This window comes from Ammodytes marinus, assembly GCF_949987685.1.
Source record: "Ammodytes marinus genome assembly, chromosome: 19".
NCBI lineage: Eukaryota > Metazoa > Chordata > Actinopteri > Uranoscopiformes > Ammodytidae > Ammodytes > Ammodytes marinus.
In genome coordinates, this window is record NC_137223.1 from 14,612,347 (window position 1) to 14,638,585 (window position 26,239).

Consider the following 26,239-nt stretch of genomic DNA (forward strand, 5'->3'; position numbering starts at 1 on the left):
GTGGCTGGTTCGATCCCCGTTACCGGGAAGGAGGGTGTTATTTGTAATACTAGTGGTGGCTGGAATTACATCTACGGTGCCCACCATCTCTACTATTGTGTCCCTGAGCAAGGCACTTAACCCCAAGACTGGTCCAGGGGCGCTGTACTATGACTGACCCTGCGCAAGGAACCCCTCTGGAGTGAAAGCCTGGTGTGAGAGGGGATAGGCGAAAAGACATATTTCAATGTAGCCTGTGTGAATTGACCAATAAAGCCACTTCTTAACTTTAATTAACTTAAGCTTCTGGATTGGAGTAATTTTTGAACGCTTGGGGGGTCTGCCACACATTTTTTAATGACATATAGCTCTTAAACTTTTTGAGTTTGGATATACTTTATTATTGTAAGCTGCTTTTGACAAAGGGTCCACCAAAATTGAGCACCTACAGGAAGGAATCAATAAAAATTCCATCTTGCACCTGTGCTTCTGTGTGCATGCGTCTTTTATTGAACTTTTCCCCTGTCTGCTCTATTTATATCCGTCCTGGTGTCTATCCATCCATTAAATCAAAATGCATATTGCAGATGCTTCCAGTCAAGATTACAATCTTCACACATTTGTCATGATCTTGAGATTTTTGGTGGAAACTCACACACACAGCAGCAGTGGTATTTCTTATTTTTTGAAAAAGGCATAGGATGTAATTTATCGTTAAATGGAGTCCATAAACCATTTCCTTATATCAGAATAGGACAGGGGGATATTTATCACCGATGCACATACGTGTGTGCGCGTGCAAACACACTTGCACACGTCCCGACTGCTGAAAAGGCATTCTATTAAAACAAGGAAAGGTGCAGAGCTCGTCAGTTCCCAAGCTATGAAGCCAGAGAGCAAATAAATTATGGAGATAGACACACTCCCTTCCTCGCTCCCACTAAAACACAAACACACACAAAAACACAGTTCACAACATGTTTACTATGATTTACTCTGGGGTGCTTAAAACCTGCTTTTTTTATGTAGGCGATATTTTCATAACTCAGAGGCAGTGTTGCTACTTAAATTCCCTTTTTTCCATTTCCCTTTTTAGAATTTTAAATACGGGAGTGAAAAGGATGTGAGCACGTATAAAACAAGTGGGAATATCAAAGAAGACACGAGCAACACATGTTTCTGTATCAAAACATAAATGCATTTAAGGGCCTTTCAAGTGCACACTGACAAACTAAATATTTCAAACTGATGAGATGAAAAAAGCGGGGTTAACTAACCAACGCATATGAGTGAAATGATCAGGGGGAGGTTATGTGATGGCTTTTCTGTGTGTGTGTGTGTGTGTGTGTGTGTGTGTGTGTGTGTGTGTGAGAGTGTGCGTGTGTGTCTGTACCCGCTGTCCGTGAAGAGGAACTCGAGATGAGTCATGTAGACATCCCACAGAGGAACAGTGTAGCGCTTTGCCAGAGATAGAGCGATTCTGTACACGGCGTCATCCAGTGTCCTAAACACACACAGACACACAGACACACACACAGACACACACACACACACACACGCACACACAGACACACACACACACACACACAGAGGGGGAAAAGAATTATAGGATTGCATTGCATTGAGGCAGCAAGAGCCATCACTCCCACTCATATGCATATGTGGAATGAAAAAAAAACAGACTAAATAAAGCACACTGAACCAACCACTTTTACAAACCCACTGTATGTATTTATTATATTTCGAACAATATTTTCAGCAGACATCTATACTCAATGTTCAAAGTCAGAGTCATCAATTCTGGGAATGCTTGCTGTCAAAATCAGTGACTATCTCCTCTTGATGTTACCTCCATATTGTTTGTGTGCGCTGATACACAGCCTAGAGTCTATAACATTGTTTGTAAAGAAAGGGTATTATAACAAAGGCCATGTGCCCATCGTAGCTAGCAACATACCTGTTTACAGAGACTAGGCTGTGTATTAACACGGATTTTCAGCGCACTCACAGTACATACAGATAGTTAGTTATTCACTAATTTTGAGAACAAGCGTTCCCCAGAATCGCTGGCTCCAAGTCATTCATTTGAGGAAACGTGGTATTTACGATTCCTTTAGAGGTACACTATGGAACTTTGGGTGTGTCAGAGAAGTGAACATGTTCTAATCTAAGGTATATTCTTATAACTGAATAAACAAACTTTCCTCATGGGGAAATTGGATCCCTGGAACACTGTTTGAAGTTAGAAAGGTTCCTGAAAAGTTACTTTTTAACTGTTGTTGTTTACAGAAGCAGGGCCCACAGTTTGGTCTACAGACATATTCTAGTCATATGTTTGGTTCCAGGTTGCTCAAAATAATTTTGTTTTGATTTATGATGACATATTTATTCAATACTAAGAATTACTTGTAGAGTAAATATGTTTTATAAACTAACTTCAGGCTCTGAAAATATATAAAAAAAAAAAATACCCATATTCAGAAACTACATAGTGAACCTTTAAGACCCAGTTCCGATCCCTGACTAACTTACTCTGTGAGGCCAAGGATGGTCTCCTTCTTGTAGTCGGAGTCGGAGCTGAAGCGCTGCACGTCCACTCCGCGGCCCAGCCCCTGCAGCACCTGGGCCTGGGTGAAGTCTGTCAGACGCTCGTTGTACACACGCAGCTGGCCTATCAGCTTCTGAAGCTCCTCCGGCCAATCGGAATACGCAGACACATGCTGTGTGACCAATCGTATCAGCTCCTTTGGGTCAGCCTACAGATGAGGGAGAATAGTTGTCAAGGTTTATACACACAAAGAGCTGCTAGAATGTGGTATTACATGCTGGTAGCCTCACAGGGTTAAAAAGAAAATAAAAGGAAATGAAGCGGAGCCGGTGATAAAAGCATGACTCCTCAGAAAATAAGCACGTACGAATTGGACTTGCTTGCAGCAGTTTTTTTTCTTTCAATTTATTGTTTTTCCTATGATGTATGTAATTCTACTGCTACTAGGTTTCATCATCTTTATATCTTTACTTTTGTTAAGATCACTTTGTAAAGAATGCCCAATAGATGTCATTTTGGATTTTGTTTTCAGTATATCAACTAGGGCACCAAAGCACAATTATGAAAAACAAGATCTGGCTCCTTTTTTCTTTTCTTTTTTTTTTACAGTTTTTTTCCTTTCAAACACATTTACAGGAGGGTGCACTGCACTGCATAGGCCAGGTTGGACCAAATGCACACTACCCTTTTGTATATTAAACCTTGTGACACACTAAGCTTCAAACAACCTGCGCTGTGTGGTATCTGAAACGCCACAGCTGCTTTGCCCTTACAAACTAATGAGGCTATTTCCCAGAAAATCAGCAGAAAAGGGGAGGCATGGACAGACTTCTACTTCTATAATTTGGCTACACCCGAGTTAAATTGGGTTTCTCAGTATGTGCCTTCCCCCCCTACACTACAAGAAAATATGGGTAAATGTACCAGGAACCATAATTGCTGCCACGATTAAGGCCTATAGGGGAATTCAACACAGGATACACATTTATTTTTGAGAATGTCAGGCGGAGGGAGACTTAGGTAAGTTTTGGGTCTCTCTCATCACCTCTGTTCTAATTAAGTCAGCTTCCGAATTAGTTTTTTTGGCATCTCATATGCTGTCGCCCAGCAGGATGAGATGAGTTTATTTGTTGATCTTATTTGCATAAGGTAATTATGCCCGCTGGAAATGTGTGAGCTTGAAAACAAGAGGTGTGCGTATCACTGTGTATCTCTTCCTGCTCTCTCAGAATGTATGTGTGTGTGTGTGTGTGTGTGTGTGTGCGAGCGTGTGTCTCTTTAGTTGCAGCCTAAGCGGCAGTCATGGCGGCAGATTCACAGTTCAAAAGCAGGGCAGCAGCAGGGAGAGTGAGGAGAAGAGGTTGAAATAGTAGAAGTAGAATTTGTTAAAGCGGTCATCCTTTTGGACACAGTTTTCAGAAAAGGAAGAACTGCATACAAAGGAGACCGCAAAGGGAGAGAGAGAGAGAGAGAGCGGGAGAGAGAGAGAGAGAGAGAGAGAGCGGGAGAGAGAGAGGAAGTCTGTTTGAACTGTGATGGACAGGTTGATGTTTGAAGAACTTCACTGAAATAAGGCTTTCATTCTGAAATGCTGTTTGCATACTACCTCTCACTCTCTGACACTCTTCTACACTACTTTGTCCTTTAGGCTATTTGGATTCTATCCTCCCTTAACCCGGTAATACACTAGCTTTTCTCGAATCTCTCCATTTCTTTATTCCTCCTTTCTCATTACTAAGAATCTCTGCAGTACGTCTTCTTTCTAATACGTTTTCTTTCGCAAATCCTATCTAGTCTTCTAATCAAGCACAGACAACACTAATTCCTCTTTTACTCTTCATCTTATCTTCTAATTACTTGCTTATTTAATTTCAAAGTATCTGGAAGAAGCCATTTATGGACTGTCTTCCAAGTGAGGAAACGATAAACTGTATGCAAAGTCTAATTGCAGCAGGTAGCCTCAGCCTGTGATCATGAAAAGCTGAGAACAAAACAGCTCTTTCTAACTCCCCCTGTAGATATTCTGGCACTGCCACGGGCCCTGTTTCTCCCTGCTCCCCTCCTTCCTGTGATGCTGCTTATGAAATCACAGCGATACAAAAATAAAAGGTCTCCGATCTCTTCAACAACCCCTTGCTCTCTCATTTTTGGTTTTAATTTACCATGAAATTATATTTCAGTCACAACACTGCATCTATCAAAAACCCCTTCGCCTTTAGCCCAACCCTGTCTGTTTGAACGTGAAAAAAACAATATAGCAATTCTTAGTTAGTCAATTGTATTCCATTTTACCACTCACTGTTTCGAATGTGATTCGGGACGTTAGCACTATGCCTGGCTCTCAGACACTGCTAGTAATATAAAAAGTAACGTGAAAATGAACACTTTATAATGGTTTATTTCGCAACGGATTTAGCTCGTCATTTCAGTGAATAGAAAAAGGTAATGCTCTACTGTGAAAAATCCAGGTAAAATAAGGCTGGCAGAATAGACAACGGAAATCTGAACAAGCTGAAGAATATACAGCCAGGCACAGCTATTCTCACAACACAATGAAAATGCTTACATGATGATGTGTAGCAAGTATCATCTTTACCATCTTAGTTTAGCATCTAAGAATGCTAATATTTGTTAATAAGCACTAAACACAAAAAGAGCTGAGCTAATGATCTAAATTGCAATTATTGGTGTATTAGAATTAACATAAATGTATAACAACAGTTTTTATAAATAATGCTAAGCAGATCATGAATTTCTTCACCAAACTTCCATCCTAAGGTTGCTGGGACACTTTCCTTAGAACCAAACTAATTGCCCTGCAGTTGGCGCGAGAAGAAAAGTCAGGGAACCATCAAAGTCCTTGTCCGGGAGCCATAATTATCTTTACCACATTTTTGTGCCAAACTAACAGGTAAACATGGAAATATTTGAAAATATAAAGATACACGAGACCTGCAGGTAAAGTTCTAGGTCAATAAAAGTTAGGGCATCACCGAATGTTTTTTTTTTGTGATTCATCTTTCTTTTTTAAAATGATGGCAACAGATGTCAAGTATAGTTGCTCAGAAATGTTAGTCTGGACCAAAGTGGACCAACAGAAAGACCAACCGTCACTTTTGTCACTCCCTATCTTCCCAATTGTGTGGCAGTCCAACAATGTAAGCCGAAGTCCTCATCTGTATTCATATGTTTTGCAATAGTCTAATAATAAAAACATAGTCACTTTGTTTTCAATTAGACTGCTGTAAAAAGGTTAAAGTCTATTGAATTCTCAATGTGATATGAATCTGTATCGGTTTCATCACATAATGCCACACACACACACACTCACACACACATATAGTAAATACCTCGGGCTAAACTCATTATTAAAACATTGTCTCACTGTGTGCCTCTGTGTGGTAACTATCATATAGAGGTTACAGAGAAGCGGACATGCTGTAGAGAGAAACAAGTAGTAATGTAAATGAGTTGTGTTCATGTCATATCGAACACTTAGCTATACAGTCACTGGCCTCATTAGTACTAATTCTGCAAATGGTGAAAAGAGTGTGTGCACATAATTAGGAGGGATGCAAGAGGGAGAGAAAAACAGGCAACAATTTTAAAAGGATAAATGACTCCATAAACAAGCTGGGCTGCACTGCGGGTCATAATACACCGTGAAGGGGACTGATCATCACACACGATGTACAACCCTGCCAAGAAGACTGCAAAGACACAAGCTGGAGGAGCAGGAGTAAACCCAGCACAGTCAACCCCATTGTATCCAATCAAAAGGTATTCCCAGTCACAACTACAACAGTGCATTCGGAGACCATATTTGTCTAATAGGGCCCTTTCTGCAGCTACTCTGCCTTACAGGGCTCCCGTGAGTAAAATAGAAACTTATAATGATTATGGTACAAGGGGGTGCAATCTGTACAAGTGCACAATGTGTACAAAATGAGGAAAGCAAAATCATTGTGGTCCTTGGTGCTTTTCTATGATGGAGAAGTAATTCAGTCTAACTCATTATTCCAGTCTATCCAGCAACATGGAGTTGGCTCAGTGGTCCGGGAACATCCCAGGTCAGCTCCCGTGACAGGCAGCTTGAATCCTGTTGTGGCTATGAATTGAAATACATCTGCAATGGCCGCAGGCAATGCTAAAAGTCAATACATGTAAGCAAAGTGCTGTTTTATCAAGCGATCTAGATGCCATCAGGGAAACGCTTTTATCGTTGCTCCTTCAATAATAATTTCTGTCTAGCCAGTGCTTTGGGTAAACTTTGTATTTATTTTTTGTGGAGAATCAAACTACTTATTTATAATAGATTTAATAAAAGGTCAAATAAATATATTTATTATTTCCAATTCACTTACTCCACACACTGAAAGTTAAGCCTCTAAAAATGATTTGTGGGCATTTATTTTCAATGGAAATGTCGTAATGAGAAGTTCAAAGAGCTATGCTGTTTATTTCTGCAGGATATACTCTGTCTAGTCTATAGTAACATTGTGAATGCTTTAAATGAAAGTAATGTGTCCCACAAGTGTGAGTGATCAATACCCTGAGAGAGAATGGCGACTGAAGGCGAAGATAAATGGTTGAGGGAAAAATCTCAATCTCTTTACTCAGCACATTGCTGTACAGTGGCTGAACATTCAAAGCCACAATTATGCTAAGCACACAAATTCTCTCACTCTCTCACACAAACACACACACACACACACACACACACACACACACACACACACACACACTAAAACATTGACAATCACAGGTAAACAGACCTTAACACTTACATAAACACCGACTTTTGTGCAGTATCGTGTAAACACCACAAACAGAACAATCACGGTAAAGAGCAGCTCAATTTCGCAAATGAGTACTTCAGTCGGTATAATGAAAACTTTTAGTGCAAGCAAGTGGAAATCGGCTCATTATGCCTCAGGGAATAATGGGAAGCCAGCCTCCGTGTCATTGAGCTGGGTGCTGCTCTGTCATGCCTGGGAGCTGTTATCGGATGGGAAAGTAACACTTAAAGACCTTAAAAAGTCAATAGAGGGAAACAGATTATTCAAAAGGCAGGAACTGGATGTTGTTGTTACCTGTAATCATTATACAAATGTTGGGTAAAAGTTCAGGGTATATATAAAATATATTTCCGAATATATTTGAATACGCCGTATATATACTGTAAGCAATCATGGCTACTGTAACAGAGGTAATAGAAGTGCATCAAAATCCAAGCGGTGGCTGCAATTACACATGTCCCGAACAGGCATTGCACTAATCAAAGGAAGACTTCTGTGTGTGTGACTGCATGAATTTCTGTCTTTTGAATATCTTGCCAACCGTTCATCCAATTGCCTTCACACTCGGCGGGTGTGTTGCTGAGGGTGCAAGGGAATGCAGTTCCAAGTGTGAAGTTGTTTGGGACAGCGGTTTTGTGGAAAACTGGCTGCAACAAAAAACTACAGCCAAAAAGGAGGAGTGCGCCCTAATGTTACATTTTAATGCTTAAAAAGTTTGAGTAAACACGTTTTCCCAGATTATAGCCCATTCAATTTGGAGGTGAAACCAAACATGAATGTCAGAAATAAGCCCTTCATTGTACAAACTCGTTCAAAAATATGTTTGGCAGGCCATTCAAATCTGTATGATTGCCTGACTGGCTGCTCATGGTTCCTATATCAATGCTGCCAAGTTGAGACCAAAGTTGTAAAAAAGCTAAATTATCCAAGGCTGCTTCCGGTGCATAATATCTATGTTCTCCCTGTGTCTTTGTGGGCTTCCATCCACAGTCTAAATACTTAAATGTTGTATACTCTCTTACTCCTGGGACTTTCCAAGACAAAAGTACTGGCCTCAGAATTTTAATTGGTTCCGGGCTGTGTTTTGGCTAGACACTGCTATAGTACAGTAGAAGGGTCAACCACAGAATGCACATTTCCCCACAGGGATCAATAACATATTGCCAAACTCATCTGCTACATGCTGCATTTTAAACATGAATGTGGCATCAGCTTTATTCCATCACATGCAAATCTGAGTTCTGAGTTGTAGTCATGTACATTAACATAAATGTCAAGACGTGACAATAAATCTGATGGATATGTACGTATATATGTGCTAATTAGATAATTAAGTATTACTGATGATGTGTTGGTAAATTCTATAACTATTACTTCTGGGATGGAGTGTTCACTTTTACAATGGGTGGCACTGGCAATGCAGATTTTTTTCATACCCAACGTTATTGAATATATAGTATAAGGAGAGTATGATTTGTATTGAATGTTAGTATGCTTCTTTTTTCCACGAGCAGCTTCAGTTCCCAAACCTGTATATCTACACAATAGTGAGGAAACAGACCTAAAATAAACCCCTTTGTGTGTTCCTATTTTGACCTGAAAGAGTACGGTGGATTGAGTGTTAGGTGTCTTATTACTTAGGTATGGAATTATGTGATAGTAACAAGAGAACTAAATAGAGATACTGAGACACAGTGTTGCAGCTCCTCAAATGGATTGCAGGAAACACTAGGAGACAACTTGACACAGCACACACGCGCACACACGCGCACACACACACTCACACCACGCCTTGTCACAGGAAAACAGATGTACACACACCGCACACAAACAAAAGCAAGTACACAAACAATTTGATATGCCTATACATATTTATAACCTATAAAACACATGCTCATGCATGTAACATGTTTTTCTTCCCCTTCCCCTTCCCACCCCCAAAACCTCATTTGCGATGCAAAGCAAGCACGCGCAAAATACATTCTGATATGTGCAGCCGGTCATACATATCTGAAATGATATATCACATGCAGCACAATGCATGCCCTCAGAAGATAAGAGAAAACAAGGGAGCTAAATAAAGCACTAGAGAAATGTGTAAAGTATGCACTGTCAAGATAGTATTGTGGATGGATAGGCCTAAGATTTGACAAGAGCAAGAGACAAGCCTACGGGAGAAAAAGAGACTAAGCAGAGTGTAGAGGGAGGGAGAAAGAATAGCACAAAGAGCAACATAATGTGGACAGAGAGAGGCAGCATGGAGACACATAAAAACAGAACTGTCATTACAACAAAGCAATTCATTTCAGCCTAACTGACAAGAGAAATAAATAAGGGAAAAAGATGGTCAGAGAGAACAGAGCGGAAAAAAACGTTGGTGAAATGGAGAAAGAAACAAAGGAAATGAGGGTTTAATGGGTTTCTTCGATCTTGCTTCTATCGGCGTTAAGAGGTAAAGTTGGCACGGCTGCATCAATAAGAGCCCGAGTGAAGGCAAGACCTGGAACCCAACGATAACAAGCATACACTCTGGTCCAGCACATTAAAAAGAGAAAAAAAAACTCAAACGGAAATGACAGATAAAAAAAAAAGCTGAAGACATTAGGTAAAACTGAAGGTAGAGCTACCACAGTGTAGCGTGCAGAGGAGAAAAAAAAAGCTTTTTATATTTTTTGTTAATGGACTTGAACTTCACTTGAGGCAGAAGGTTGGGGAGGGATTACTGCCATGAAGGATGAAGGGAGGATGTGTCATTGTGTGTGTGTGTGTGTGGGGTGGGCATGTATGTGTGTCGTGTGTGGACCATGAGTTGTTGGTGCACTTATGTGAGTGGGAGAGTGTGAGTGTGGTTTTATTTTCGTGCACATTAAGCCTGACCTTGAAGGTGAACTGGGACCCACTTATCCACTTCTTTCTGCTGGCCTCTCTGCCCCCTCTTAACTTATTTTATTTCAACCTTTTTACACCCCCCCCCCTCCCTCCTCGCACCTGGGCTAAAAAAAACCCCATGAGAACCACAGTCCACTAAGGAATAAGGTCAGAGTAATTTCTTTCTCTTATTCTCCGCCAATCACCCCTAGACACCCCTGCCACCACTTTATTTTGCCGCCAGTGTGTGCACATCTTTCCCTTTCTCCGCTCATCTATTCTCATCTCTTGTTCGTGTCTTGATTGCTCATTATTATTTGTTTTACTGCACTTAAGGGGTTTCGGTCATTTATACTTCCAGAAAGCCAGAGACGACTGCTCTTTTACCGGCCTTTATTTACAGGCTTCTGAATGAAGTAAACATTTTGAATGCAGCATTATTACTTGAAAAACAATTAAAAAACAGCTGATCCATTACATTACTATCATCATTCTCAGTGATAGATACACAGTATTTACCCTCTTCAAATTGTTATTGTATTGTTTGACAGTCAACACTCATTTGAAATTTGCCATCAAACAATGTATTTCTGTACTATTTTGGCATTCATTGATGTTGATTTGAGAGTAGTTAAGCAGTAGTAGTCATTTAGCTCTACTAAAAGACACATCACTCCTGTTTAATCTCCAATTGACTAAGTTTTTTAGGAGCCTTCCGGGGTTGAGATAAAAAAAGCTTATTGTACAAAGAATCCAATGCATCAAGCATCGGTAGCAAGGTAGGAACATGGAGACTCATACACCTCCGCACTTGTCTTGAGCATACTATATCTAATACGGCCATTCACTCGCCCCCCCCCCCAACCCCCAACACACATGACTGGTGTTGTGTGCTCACCTGGTAGAGAGTGTGGTTTTTGTTCTTGAAGCAGGGGGTGAGGATGGAGTAGATCTGCAGGGAGTAGTAGTAGGCAGCCAGCTGGAGCGACAAGGCTGAGTGACACTGTTTCTCAAAACACCTGTTGGCATCCAGCACCTGGATGGATGGAAGGAAAGATGGGAATGGGAATTGATTGCAAAAAAAAGCCAATACAATCTGCTCCCTTGATCCAAATATTATTCCCAATGGACTGGGGAAAAAAAAGTTAATTATTTTTTCATTATGTCCAAAATTAAACCCATCGATAAACTATTGGATAAGAGTATTTTACGACTAAACAATCTGTGTCATACTAATGTCATGCCTGTGATGAACTGTTCCTGTTATATGTCATTCAGCAGCATCACTTTGGTGCCTTTCAAGCGTGACTTTGATTTAACACGCTGATGATGCAAGCTGTCAAACACAAATGCTCAACAAGAAAGGTAAGGGATCAGTAGCAAATACTTGTGCGTGTGTGCGCTTGTGTGTGCGCTCGAGTGTGCGGCGGTGTGTACACGTACCTGAGGCAGGGCCAGTAAGTAGGACAGAGACAGCATCATGTCCCTGGGAAATGCATCGTTGGCCAGCTGCAGCAAAACTGGGAAACGGATGGAGTGAGAGAAAGAGAGAAGGGAAAGAAAAGACATTAAACTAAAAGGCATTGAGGATTAACAACCAAACCCGTCCCCCTTTTTTGGACGAGCCTCATCTATAGTCTGCTGAATACAAGACGTCAGTGCGTGTCAGAATACACCTCTCTGTGGGCCAGACAAAAGTGAGGCAAGGGCTAAAACTCCGAACTCCTCGGAAAATAACAGGACGTTTTCTAGTTCTTCTCATCCGGCCAACATTGCATGAATGCAGCATCAAATATTTAGAATATTTTTTGTAATATTTTTTGTCGAAAAATGTTACAAAAAACGACACACATACATGCTCACCCCACACACACACACACACACACACAATGACACGCACATCCTCCCTTCATCCTTAATGGCATTAATCAGTCCCCTAACCTGCTTCGAGTGAAGTTCAAGTCCATTAACTAAAAATATAAACTGCTTTGTTTCTCCTCCGCACGCTACGCTGTGGTAGCTCTAACTTCAGTTTTACCTAATTAATAGTGTTTGTATGTACTACACAGACTGATTTGAGAACCCTTACTTCTGAAGTGTTTATCAGTCTTGTGCATATTTACTTGGTAACTGTTGAGTGAAAGTGTGAAATGTAAAATTAGGACACGGCCCATTTTTATTTATTTTTTTGTGAGTGTCCCTGAGGCTGATGGTGATAAGGAGTCTAGACAGAGCTTCGGGCGAATGGGAGGACTTTTTCCAAAGCGCTGGGCTCAGGCCACAATACACGAATGCACAATGACACACACATACACACTCTCTCATGAGTTAAGCTACTTCTTTCTACCAGATGAACACCAAACACAGTAAACACACAGACTCCCCTAGTTAATCAGACTCTAAGGGGCCACTCACACTAGGGCCACGGCCCCGTGCCCAAGCTCATTTGCATACTAAAGTCTAGAACGTTTGGCTAGTGCAGTGCTTCTCAAGTGCTAGCAAGCGCGATGTGTGCTTGTGTATGGTCATATCCACGCGAAAGGCCGCGATTTGCAGTAAATAAATGTCCACGTGTCTCCAAGTGTCTCTGTAGGCTATTTAAAAAGAAATCAAGCAAGTAGACTAATAATAACATTATTGAATTATTGGTTATCGCATAACAGAAGGCCTATTGGCCTATAATAATAAAAAAAACACCACCTTAACTATGTTTACAGTTTAAAAATGTTTTGAATGAAATGCAAACCTCAGTGAATCATTTGCTCTTGTTTCTCTGTCCTGAGATTCACACAGACTGAGCAGTCTTGTTTAAATGTTACAAATTGAGCTAATAAACTGAACTTTTTTTGCTGCAGAAGTTATCTCAGCTAATTTTTTTGTTATCTAATTTGATAATAAGGTGATTGTATGCACAATGCTCGTGCCAGAAACTCATACAGTGGTTTTGTACGGATGAATAAATAAATATTAGCAGGTTCTCAATAGTATTTCAATTTAGGGGGGGCGCGAAAAAATTTCTGTCCCCTAGGGGGGGCATGACAGAAAATAATTGAGAACCACTGGGCTAGTGTGACCACGCCATCCGTATTCCAGCACGGAACATCCCCTTGGCCACGGCACACTTGGGAGAGGTGTGCCGTGGCCAAAGTACAGATGCTAATGAGATGACACGTGCACAAGCAAGCGCACAGGCGGCGTTCCTGACGTGAATTTATTAAGGATGCATAGTCCGTTAACGTCCACTGCCTTACTAGTCGGCACCAGAATTGCCCACCACTTGGACTTGTAGCTACATAAAATGTGTGAGAATTAACGTGTGTGTAGGCCTATGTGTGGGCTAATAAAAGGGAGAGAGCTAAATAGGTGAGCGCAGAAAGCAAAGAAAAAAGGTTTTCGTGTTTACTCACGTTCGTCAGATGATTTTTTTCTTTTTCCTCCCGTCAGCTGTCATAATAATGCCTTTACGCATGGCGGTTGAGGTGAACCCAACACAACACACAGCGGGACTCCGCGGCCCGGTGATAAGGAAACAGTAGCTACTTTATAAAGACACTTAAAATAACGATCTCTGCCCATACAAAAAGTTCTGACTTGGATTACTTGATAGAGCGATCGATGTGTATAAAACCATCCGGTACGTATGGTCTGATGACGGGCCGTTACATTAATAATAAACAGCGTGCTGCACAAATATGAGACTGTCCACCGCGACCTATTACGTCAAGGCTACATTTAAAAAAAAATAATAGCTTAAGGATTCTCGTCGCTCTAATGTGGAAGTGGAATATATGATGCAAATTTGGCCGGATGAAAATATTCACAAACAGTCGTATAGCCTACAAGTAGACTACGCTCCAAATCCTAAACGCGCACGGTGACGTAGGCAAGATGCAATCGTGCCCAGGCCACGAGCAGTGTGACCACGGGCCAGCGGGGGGAGTGGGGATGAGGGGAATCGTGCTGAATATTCCTGTAGCACGGAACAGGCAAACGGCCCTAGTGTGAGTGGGCCCTAACTCATTCATTCACTCTGAGGAAACAGTGGGGGGAGAGCAAAGAGGAAGCAGACAGAATCACTTTGTAGTCTCAGACCCGAGGAGAACAAAAGCCTGAGTTAGTGATAAGAGCTGGAGAAAAATTTGAAGAGACAGGGAAAAATAGAGCCTGGACACTGGGAGAGAGAAAAGAGGCGGGGTGTGCAAATGCAGTGACATATGCTGCAGAACAAAATGCATACAATTATCATAAGAGAGAGAGTGTGTGTGTGTGTGTGTGTGTGTGCACACGCGCGTGCGTGAGCGAGCACATGGGCCAGTACCTGACACATACTATATCTGGAGGTGTTCTCTGTGTGCATGTGCAAGCAGGGGATGAAGTGATGCACCACTTTAAAAAGCAGTAACAGCTCTCTCAAGCAGAGTGCCCACCCTCCTCCCTACTGATACCATCGGGACAGGAATTACCAGAGGGGTAAACACACACGCACACAGAGTAGATAATCCTGACTTAAAAGCAGACAGTGTTTCTGCTTGTGTGTGAGAGAAGGATAGAAGGAAACAGAGAGAGTGATAAAAAGACACTGCATAGAGAAGTGGGTGCGTGAGACTGGTGTGTGTGTGTGTGTGTGTGTTTTCTTTCAGTGTGCGAGTGTGTGTATCATAGACGGATTATGAGATAATGGGCCCCTGGGCACAATCTCTTAAAGGGCCCCCCACTCGTCCCTTATCCAGTCAGGTACACTGACTTTTCCACACAGATACATACAATTAATGGCAAAAACATAGTCAGTGTTTCCCACAGGATTTTGGGATACTGTGACACAGACCCTGTACCTTGTTGGGAGTGTCCGGGGGCATGCCCCCCCGGATTATTTTTGACCTTTTTGAAGTAAAATGCATCAATCTGGTGCACTTTGAGAGGAACTTTTAGAGGCTATATCAAATCCTGAGATGCAGAAGGAACATTATTTTTCAGATTTTTCTTAAACAGGCAGCACTCTTTACTTTGCAACTGTAAAAACAGTAGATTGGTCTGCAGACCCATGTTCTATGATGGAGGGGCCCATTTCAAAAGATAAAGGGTGGATAGCTACTTTTTATGAACAATTTATAATTCACACATAGAAAGCTTATTTCTGTATGTGTGAGGGGGCCTTCAAGGCCCTTCAGAATACTAGTTGAGGGGCCCATGATGATTTCTATCTTGTTCAATTTTAATGAGTATCCTTATATTTAGGCTATTCCTTTTTGGACCCTGTTATTGACATCAGTGACTGAGCTCTTTGACTATGCAACATGAAAAGTTACTATCAGTATCTCTGGCTAGGGGCCCCCCTGAGCCCTTGGGCCCCTGGGCCTGTGCCCGGTGTGCCCGTGCAGTAATCCACCCTTGGTGTGTATGTGTGTGTGCACATCCACACATGCATACATGCATGCATACACACACACTCCTGCTCCTGTGTCAGCTAAATCGGGCAAATTGTTAGCGGCACGGTGAGACAGTGACTTATTACCACTTCACCTGTTCAGGCAGTGTGGAAAAACAACTGATTATGGCCCGGTCAACATGCGACCAATCGCAGCTGTCGCGCGCGCGTGTGTGTGCTTGTGTGCTTGTGTGTCTGTGCATGTCGGAGTGCATCTCCCCGTGTTTTCTCCTCACACCGAGTGACTGTGTCTGCACCTTACTCAGCTCAATCCTATTGAGTTACTTTCCACTTGTGTCATCATTAATTACCTCCACCTTATCTTTGGCCAGTGGAAAATAAATCGATATATTTATTTTCTTAAAGGCCATCTCCCAGTCTGTTTTTGAGGACGGCCTGCTCGGCGGGCCGACACAGGTAGTCATTAATCGAAGGTTGTTATCAGGCGCGATGCCGTCCAGACCAGGCTTTCTCTTTCTCACCACGTCTCACTCCGCGGCAGCTCCGAAGGGAAGGTGACTTTTAAGAAGAGATATATTCCTATGAATGACGGCTGCTGGGAAAGAGAGACTTTGGATGTGGTGGGATCTGTGTGTGTGTGTGTGTGTGTGTGTGTGTGTGTGTGTGTGTGTGTGTGTGTGTGTGTGTGTGTGTGTGTGTGTGTGTGTGTGTGTGTGTGTGTGTGTGTGTGTGTGTGTGTGTGTGTGTGTGTGTGTGTGTGTGTGTGTGTGTGTGTGTGTGTGTGTGTGTGTGTGTGTGTGTGCGCGCGCGCGCGCGCGTTGGCTGTTATGACTTGTTGTTGTGGGGACATTTTTCTGTTTACACAGTGATATTGTGGGGAAAAAATGGGTGTGTGGGTGTGTGGGTGTGTGGGTGTGTGCGTGCGTGCGAGAGAGATGTGTGTATGCATATCCAGGCATAAGCACTTCTTGGTCACGGAATGTGCCTGGCATTCCTTATCGTTCACGTATTAGTATTCAACCACACACGCACGCACAGGCACACACATACGTTTGCACTTTATTTTTGTAGTGCCATTGATTTTTGGGGCGAGCAGCTGTGATCCATCATGCGGTGCGGCCTTGATGTTTTGACTTGATGCTATCTCTCTGGTATCGCCGCAGTGACGCATCATTATTTACTGTTGCCGTGGGATACGTGGGTACACATTAATTAATCAATACGAGGCTTTTTCTTCCCGTCTTGTCCCCTAGTCAGCCACCTATGGGAGTCCCTGGCTAGACCGATGAGGAGAGGGGCGGGGTGCAGGGTGACCACACTGCACTCTCTGCTAATACTACCATTTCACTAAGAACGAGCAATAATCTCAAGTTGCAAAGAACACAATCTATCTTCATAAAATCTATCATTTATAAACAACAACTCAATTCAAACTTTCAAAGTGAATTTCTTCATTTGTTTTACATTTCTTGATAAAAAAGGAAGTAATTGCTCTAAATTCAGAAAGAGCTCACAAGTAAGTGGAAGTGTGAGGGGTTGCCAAACCAATATAGCAACAAGTCACAAAATATTCCAAACACAAAAAAGCTTTCAAAATTCCCCAATTGGTAGCGGCTACAGTAATGGCGACTCAAAGGCAGTATGATTCTCAATTTTCACTTTGGCAATCGCCTACAACTGGGCTAAAGTTTGAATTTAATAGGTTTGATCCGCCTTTCTGCACATGTAGATGCAATGTGGCCCCGTTTCAGACTGCAGCCACAGATGGAGACAATATGTGCTGTCTGTTCTGCAGCAAAGTTCACTTCTACTGCTATCACAGCACAGTCTCACTCCAGACGGAAGCGGCAGCAACAACATGTAAAATACTGCTCCAATATTATCTACACAAGCTAGATGTTAAAGCTGTTACAGCTTTGTAACAGAACAGCTCAAGCTGCGCGACAGAAGACTCAAACTGAACTTCAAATAAAAATCAATCTGGGAGAAAATCTGCCTGATTCTAATATTAGTAGAGGGCTACAAATCCGGTTAAAATGCTTGTTTTAATTTCCGAGCAATTTCTCGTGCATTAGGAAGGTGTAGGTGTAGGTGTGTGTGTGTGTGTGTGTGTGTGTGTGTGTGTGTGTGTGTGTGTGTGTGTGTGTGTGTGTGTGTGTGTGTGTGTGTGTGTGTGTGTGTGTGTGTGTGTGTGTGTGTGTGTGTGTATGTGCGTGTGTGTGAGTGTGCATGTGCTTGTTCATATGTGTAGGCTTTTCCTTTATGCTCACCCTCCGTAGCAGGGAAAAGGGTTTTTCCTTCAGTTTTGGCCTCGGCCAGTTTTCCGGTCCTCAGCAAAACCTCAGCAAAGTTTTCCTGAGGCACGTCTTTGTAGGACAAATACACGTCTTGACTCTAAAAAATAAAATAAAATAAAAAATAAGTAAGAGAAGAGAGCAATAAACACATACAAAATACTTCAGGGAGGAGAATAGAAACTGACAGGGGGAGATGTGATTAAGGTGACTGTCCGACTGAGCGTCTTAATTCCCACGGAGTCGGACGGAGATGAAGAAGACTTTCAAAGCAAATAAAGTATTCTTACACGGGACCCTTTTTGATAATTCATTCATGGGAGTCTTTGTACGCCAAGTTATTTCTCAAGTGTCTGAGAGCTGAACAATGACATGTGTGCGCCTTCGACCGAGGCCTATAGGAGCTTTTTGGCTTCAACACAACAGTGTATCCTGTCTGTCTTGGCCGCTCTCGCTCCATCCATCTTTGTGTCTTGTTGCATTTGCCTGTGTTTCTCTCTCAATCAGCCCCCCCCCCCTTCCCTACCCGCTCCCTTTATCGAAACTGTTAAGGTAAAAACCAATCCCATTGATCAGCAGGGCTCATAGACAGCTGGACGCGGGGAGCCATAATTGGTGGACGGATGATGGAAGATGGATGGGTGCTGGAGAGGGAGCGGTGGAAGGGATTTGGAGAGGCCTATTAAAATGTCATGATGGGAGATGTATCGGCCTCCTCTGTTTCCCCTCGTGTCCACTCTTTTCGCGATCCACATGATTTGTGTCTCGGAGTGAAAAAGCCCAGTCATAGCCCACGGCGACCATTTTCTATGCATAAAGGTCAAACTGTTCCCTTTCTTACTTTTCTTCTTTTTTCTACTTCAATAACTCCTTCTGTCCGTTGTATTTTTCTCTCTTGGATTCTTTATGTTCTTCAACTCAATACAAACTGCATTTCTTTCTGCTTGTGTTTTCTGTTTGTTTTTTCTTCCGTTCGCTGTCATCATACCATCATTCCTAAATTCATCCTTGTTTTTCCCATAAAGTACTGCTAGTCCAACCTTCCAAATTGGTTTTGGCATTAAAAGTACTCAGTCTGAAATCAATATTAATTTAGCCTCTAGGATGTTTTTGAAGGAAGTCATAGGAGAAGGAAATCTAATGAAATGCCTCAAGTCATGAACCAAGAAAAAAGGGACAATAGGAATGGAAGAAGGAGGAAGAAATAATGGAGCCAGGAGACAGACATGGTATTCAGCCACTCACCGGGTCCACATAGGGATCATCAATGAGCTCCCGGTAAAAGGGACTACAGCCTTGACGCTCCAGGTTGGAGTTCTCACGCGCCCCATCCTGACTGGCGGCGCCTGCGTCAGGACCCTGAGGAGACATCATAACATCATTAAACTTTCACAACATGGCCCACAGCCCTGTCAACCCTCTCTACCCCACAGCACTCTCCTCCTTTCTTTTCTCTTTTCTTAGAAACTCATCCACCACCAGTCCCCACCCCAAAATCACTGCCGAGACCGCAGACGCCATCACTCACCGCCCGGGCGACAACTGAGGCAGTCCAGCCGCCAGATATTGAAATATTCAACGGGCCAGTTAATTATGCAGGAGATGAGCTCTTGATTGGTTTGTTTTTCCAGAAGAGGACTATAAAGTATGTGAGCAAGAGTGTGGGAGATATGAGAGCAGGGGGCGGACATGCAAACTGTGTGTCTGTGCATGCGGGGCGCGCACACACACACACACACACACACACGCGCAAACAAATATACTGTGCAGCTAAGGAACCACTGGGAGTTAAAAACCAACATAAAGTGGACAAATCTGCAGCCATAGGTCTGTTATTGCTTCACACTACTGTTTATGCATCCATAAACACACATGTCAATACAACACATAAAAACGCCCTCATTTAGACTCACAAGTTAGTTACTTAAGTTAATTAATTGGGAACTTTATTGCCCCTGAAAAAGAAAAATGCCGTCAGCTTAAGCTGCAGATCACATTAATTAAAAACAAAAGAGTCAGTGAGTGTTCCTACTTGCAGCGGCCGGAGGTAGCTGAGCGATTCCTTCCACCAGCGATGGTCGCTGACAGCGGTCAACACAGCCTTAGTGGTCAGTCCTGTGGTGGTCAGCACCTTCATGGTCTTAGCGGTGGTCCTGTGCAGCAGGTCCCCGGCTGAGCCCACAGGCGAGCCTGCAGAGGGAGGGCAGGCCTGTGCAGGTGACACGATGGACAAAAACAATATGTTAAAGTGACAGTCACGTTATTCTAGTGTCACTGCAGGAGAAGCCTAGAGTCTTTATCATTTAAAAACCTCCTGCAACAACGGGGTCGTCTGAACCTTTATTATTTTGCAAATAAAAAAGCAGCATAGGAGTTCACTGATCAGTGCATCTGTATTGTCATATTAGACCAAAGGACACATTCTGAGCCGAGGACTCATGTATTCATGTATTAAACATTCTTTTTGTTTATGTTTTTTATGAGGTACTTGAGAGGAGCACTCTCAATAAGAGCAGGGCTCTTTGTGTTTCTGGTTTGTTTGTACACTACATAAAGGAATTACAATATGCTCTGCTCAGACAGCGCAGGCTCTTCTGGGCCCTTAGTGAGAGACATACAGTGAGTACTTGTACAGAAACTTGTAACAAAAGTTTTACAAGAAGTAATAATAGTGTACGTTAGTGTAGGGCAGGTTTAATAAACAAAGAAGCAGCTCTGGGATTAATTTTTTAAATTCCAATAAATAGGATTGTAGAAATGAAGAATGCAAAATATATTCAACAGTTTTATCCAGTGATTAATTCCTTGAGCCAAATCCCTTGAAACTCAATCATGTATTTCTTATAGCACAAGTTTGACATTTAAAATATTATTATTAGCTTTCTGGGGTAGAGTTATATAAGATTATTACCACATATATAAGGCTTCAGCCCGTCGCTGTTAGCTCATGTTAGCAAAAAGACTGGAGGCGAAAGGAAAACTGATACCCTAGCTGTTGAAAAGGTAACAGAGCAAAACATACATTTCTAGGACCCCCAGTGACTATCTGGAATCTCCGTTGGTTGCCTCGCAATGGCTGCCAGCCAACAAATAGTTTGGCACAAAAATGCCCCATAAAACGGTGATTTGTCATTCGAAAAAGTGGAACTATTCCTCGAAAGCAAAGCAGGATATTATCAAATCACCATTAAAGCAGAATCAATCTTGCCTACATTGATAAGACATTACGACATTAATGAGAACTAAAAGACCGATAAAGTTGCCTCCTTCACAATGAGAAAGTTTACTTCAACATTAAATTAAAATGAACAAATAAACGGTGCATTGTGCTGTGAATTGGTTTTTTTAAAGCGCACCATCAGTTTCCATGGTGAGTCGGGCTACTGCACAATTGAAAAGGATTTCAAAACCAAATTTAGAGGGCTAGTGGGCCGGAGCCAAATCGTTTAGTGCATTTCATCAATACTTTATTTGGCAGGGGATTGCAGGTCTGCGAATGAAAGGAATCCAAACACACATACACTCAGATGTTTGTGAAGAACACAAAGACACACACACACACACACACGGATAAATAAATGCACCTCCAGAGTAGCACACACACACACACACTCAGAACTCACACTCAAATATACATGTGTTAGGAGCAGGGACATCAATACGGCAATAAAATGACAACAGACAGCTTCAAATGAGCACCCATCCACACACAAAGGGGATGCAACGCCAGACATGAAACATTAACACCCACTCAAGGCATCATAAAGCTGGCGGCGCTGAAGGGGGGAGGAGAATGGGAAGCATAAATAAACCAAGGGAGCAGAGCAACTTTAACACCAGATTTATACCTCATCAAATATGGAGCAACAGGAAAGCACACAAACCCAAAGAAAAAAGGATGGAGACACACCCACATGGGAATAGAAGAGGAGAGACAGCCACAACTCAAGACAAAGAGCGGTAGAGGTACGGCAAGCACATTAACATGCCGGGACAAAAAAAAAAAAACAGACAGATGTACATGTACGTAGGGAGACACACATACACACACACACACCTTCACAGAGTCTGCCTCATCTGCCTCGCGTCCACTCTCAGTAATACCAGGCTCCATTTGATAGTTAACTGCCTGGTACAGGACCTGAAAGACAGAGAGATAGAGAGGGAGGGAAAAAACAAAACACCACTTTGTTAAGATCTATCTACCCGCTGTTAAAGCAGAGCAATCTCATTCGCACAACGGCGAAAAGGACCAAGGTCTCACTGCGTTTCCTTCAGAAAGGTTTTTGTCGAGTCCTTTTTTTGTTGTTGTCCACTTTATCTTTCATCGCAAATTTAAAGAGATGAAAAGTCAGCACAGGATTCAGGGGTTTCTGGCCTGTGACCATTAAAAGTGAATGTGACTTCTAGCTGCCACAGGCTGCATATGACAATATGATGATCCCTCCTCGGGTTGTTATGTTTTTAATGATTAAAAAGCCCTGAAGGGGCAAAATCTTCCTTTTCATTAAAGAAACAAGCTGAAAACAAAAGGATAGGCGTTTTAGATATTTTAGACATATTACTTCTGGTTGAAAGGCTCAATATTAATCCTTTTTCCAATCAACTGATGTTGATTTGTAAAAAATAAAAAATAAAAATGATTTGCTAATATAAAAAGGGTTTTGGTCAAGTTGCTTATGAACAAGTTCCTAAGATGTATCTACTGCTCTGCAAGTTGTCAGTTTTTTTGACTTGGCAAGCTAATTATGAGCTAACCGTACAAACAAAAAGATGCTTCCTACTTCTCTCAACCAGCCTGTTGGTCCCTGACTTGCTTCATCACACTGGACGTTTAGAGCAAACAGGAAACCAAGACAGCTGTGGACCAAAGGTAGCATTTTCATTTCTACTTCATGAAACATAATGGAATGTCCTAACAATGTTCAAAAAGGACAGTATAGGATGAATAAAATACATTGAATCTTCATTGTTGGGTAGACTAAGAGCTTAGTATATGTGACAATTTCAGCCATGATTATGATTCTCTGTTGACTGAGTTCCTCAAATGAACCCAGTAGTCATAGAAGTTTTTTTTTTAATTATTTTGCATTGTACTTTTTTTCTAATTGTAAGATAATAGCTCTAGTTGGAAAAAAGGACAGAAGTACAATTAGTGTGACAAATGGCAAGGCTGTTCCTGAAGAGAAACAATGAATGGTAAAACCATAACAAAAGAGTTGGAAGAGGGTCTCAGAGTTCCACAATACTTTATATATGGAGAAAATTCGATATGCCATTTCAGGGAAAGCAAAGGAGTTTAAACAAATGTGGCAGCCTTTCCCTGACTATATAACAGTACTGAAGGGACCTACATGACACCTCAAATAAATTTCAGTTTAACATTTGACATAGAAACCTGTACAGTACAGTACCCCATGTTTGTTGTTCATCTTTATTTTATCTTTTATTTATAACATTAATAAAGTAGTCGGAAGAGCTGAGACCTGAGTTTGCAGGTCGCTGGAGGCAGCCAGGAGGCCGTGGATGGTGTCGGGGGGACAGTGGGTGAGAGAGAAGGCCAGCAGCTCCTGCCGGGCGTCCAGCTCTCCGTAGCCCTCGCACTGACCCAGCAGACTGCACACCTCCCAGGCCGGACCGTAACCTACCACGTCAAGCAGAGCAAAGAGTAGAAGATTTAGAGTTGTTATACTGAGATAAGTATCACAGACACAGACAACATCATACAGACAGCTGAACCCCCTAAAGTTCAAACACTTGCATTGACAACAAAATACCAGCGTCATCTTAATTTTATTGTGCTGCGCCATGGACAGTTCCAGGAGTGGAAAGTTAATTAGTGCACTTTGTCAAACACCTTGCTGTGTCTACTGTGTGCATTCTATTCCCCATACCTGCAGCCATGAGGTCCTGACAGTGGATGTAAGAGGCCTTGAAGTCCAGACACTGGAGAGCTTGCTCTGCCAGCAGGGTCAGCACTTGGCCTTTTCGCTTTGCCTTGTCACCGTCTAAACAAACAAACGCACATATTATACCATCAGGGAAAGACATTGACACTTGCAACAAGCAAACACGAAAACTCATTTTTTTATAATCTTGAGATATGTCAACTTTTCAAAGCTAACACACCAAACAGCAAATCTTATAATCCTACATATGGCGAACAACATCTGGTTTAATATATCTCTTATTAAATCCCCATCTGACTATACGCTCAAAACACACAGGCTCAAGGTTGGGATTGTAAGAAAACGTGTAAATGTGAGAGCTGCAGCAAAGGCAGAGCCCGAGACTACATATTAAATCTCTGTCCTCCACTAAGGAGGTTATTGCTGTGTCCGTTCATCTCAAGAGAGGGAATAAGAAATATCAGGGGGAAAAAAAACATCCTGCTGTCTGGCTAAACAGGGCTAAATCTCAGAGTGATATGTGAGTGTTTGAGAAATCGGTTGTGGTGTGTTAACATTCATGTGGTGGCTCAGGAACACCTTTCATCTCGGTCTGAGCTCAATAAACACAAAAAAGGAGAGGACAGGCCGATTAGAAGAGACGGAGGCAGAAACAGGGCTTCTGAACAAACCTGTGTACCGAAGATCAAAGAGTTTGGCAGGCAAGTGTGTGTGTGTGTGTGTGTGTGTGTGTGTGTGTGTGTGTGTGTGTGTGTGTGTGTGTGTGTGTGTGTGTGTGTGTGTGTGTGTGTGTGTGTGTGTGTGTGAGTGACTGATGGAAATACAGTGCGAGGAGAGAAGAGGTGTTGGTCAAATATTTTCTGGGTGACTGGTGGTAGGGTGTCTTCAAAAGCTGTCAAGACCTCAATATAGAGGAGATTTGAGAGTGTGTGTGTGTGTGTGTGTGTGTGTGTGTGTGTGTGTGTGTGTGTGTGTGTGTGAGAGAGAGAGAGAAATGGAGAGAGAGAAATGGAGAGATAGAGCACACCTTCATTCACCCTGCTCTTTTATGAAGACATTCTCTGGCATTTACAGTACTTCAAGACGATATCAATCAGACATCTTGAAAATCCAATTGAAGCCTTTACTTGTCATTGAGGGGCCAATCAAAGGGTGGGATGATAAGGTGACAAATGTCAGAAAAACAACTTACAGGGAATTCTCAAGTTAATATGCTTCGACTACAACGGGGACTCCCCGAGTATTAGATCCCAGGGATTCATCTTCAAGTCAGCACAATTTCATTCTCATTCGGAATATCATAATTATTGACTTGTTCAGAAAAAGAAAAAAAAAATGTCCTCCCATAAGACCCAATATTTCAGGCCTTTCTGCAGACAGAGACGGGAACCCAACCCTGAGGGTTTTTTTTTCAACTGGTGTGCTGGCGATACCTGCATTAAATATTCACCACAGCGCCCCAGAGCTGTGCGCCCTTCAAAAGCTTCCCCCCCCCCTGCCTGCCTTTATTTATTTAAAAAATATGTTTATTCCTCCTCTCATCTCCTGCCTCTGCCTCCGTCTTTCTGAGGCCACACAGGGAGAGCTGCCTGCTGGCTGACTATGAGCAGCAACAGACACACACAAATGCCACAAGGCCGGTTAGCAGGTTTCCTGAAACACAGAGAGATGACGGAAACTTTAAGTTATAAGAGATGAAGGACAGAACAGAGAGGAAGGCAACAGCCATGAAGAGAGAGAAAGAGGGTGAGAGAAAGAGAGAGAGAGATGAGTCTAGGTTATATTCGGAGAGAGGGCGATGTTCGTGTCATTTCAGACGGGTGGCTTTGTTCGGTTGGATGGGTCCCAATATACAAAATATGAATTTTTGATGAATTTTAGCTAGGGATTCAAAATCAGCCCAAGACAGCCAACATCAGTCACTATTTATGTGTTGACTTGATCGCATTACTCAGCAGTTAGCTTCAGTGTGTGCTCACAGCGATTCGGTTGCGCAGCTTTTATAATCCCAAGTGAAATATATCAAAAGCTCACAGAAAAAAGCATAGAAGAATAAATGATATACAGGAGAATCCCATTTGGAATTAGCACAAGAAAATGGATGTGAACATGTTGAAATCTGTTTATACCAAAACCAATTGGGCATGTGAGTGTCTTCCCTAGCGAGGTTTTTGAGTTTGCAGAAAGCAAAAGTTGCCTGAAGAGTAGAGTCCTGTTAAAGCTATGGTGCGTAACTCCTGTCGCCCCCATGAGGAATTCTTCGAAATAACAACAAGGGGGTGACACCAGTTTGTAGACGCTGCCATACTGAGAATTACAGAGAGGGTTTTGTGGAGCTGATAGGCTTAGTCAACTTTGTGTCACCTCGTTTGGCAATGGCTTGAATGTAACCGACATTCATTTATATGAAAAAGTTATGCACTGTAGCTTTAAAATATGAGTCGTTCCACAGCGCA

The 26,239-nt window shown here is 42.3% G+C and overlaps 1 protein-coding gene across 2 annotated transcripts in view; it reads right to left on the bottom strand.

Annotated features, from left to right (window-relative positions):
* Positions 1 to 26,239, bottom strand: part of nbas (NBAS subunit of NRZ tethering complex) — a 153,337-nt gene that overhangs the window by 56,164 nt on the left and 70,934 nt on the right. For both annotated transcript variants that reach the window (XM_080047550.1, XM_080047551.1), the window contains exons 34-43: positions 23,769 to 23,882; positions 23,361 to 23,518; positions 21,932 to 22,015; positions 19,907 to 20,083; positions 19,120 to 19,233; positions 17,851 to 17,974; positions 11,638 to 11,714; positions 11,093 to 11,230; positions 2,512 to 2,735; positions 1,373 to 1,483 (exon numbers count right to left, since the gene is read on the bottom strand). In XM_080047550.1, coding sequence (XP_079903676.1) covers positions 1,373 to 1,483; positions 2,512 to 2,735; positions 11,093 to 11,230; positions 11,638 to 11,714; positions 17,851 to 17,974; positions 19,120 to 19,233; positions 19,907 to 20,083; positions 21,932 to 22,015; positions 23,361 to 23,518; positions 23,769 to 23,882 — 1,321 coding nt within the window. The remainder of the gene's footprint in view (positions 1 to 1,372; positions 1,484 to 2,511; positions 2,736 to 11,092; positions 11,231 to 11,637; positions 11,715 to 17,850; positions 17,975 to 19,119; positions 19,234 to 19,906; positions 20,084 to 21,931; positions 22,016 to 23,360; positions 23,519 to 23,768; positions 23,883 to 26,239) is intronic.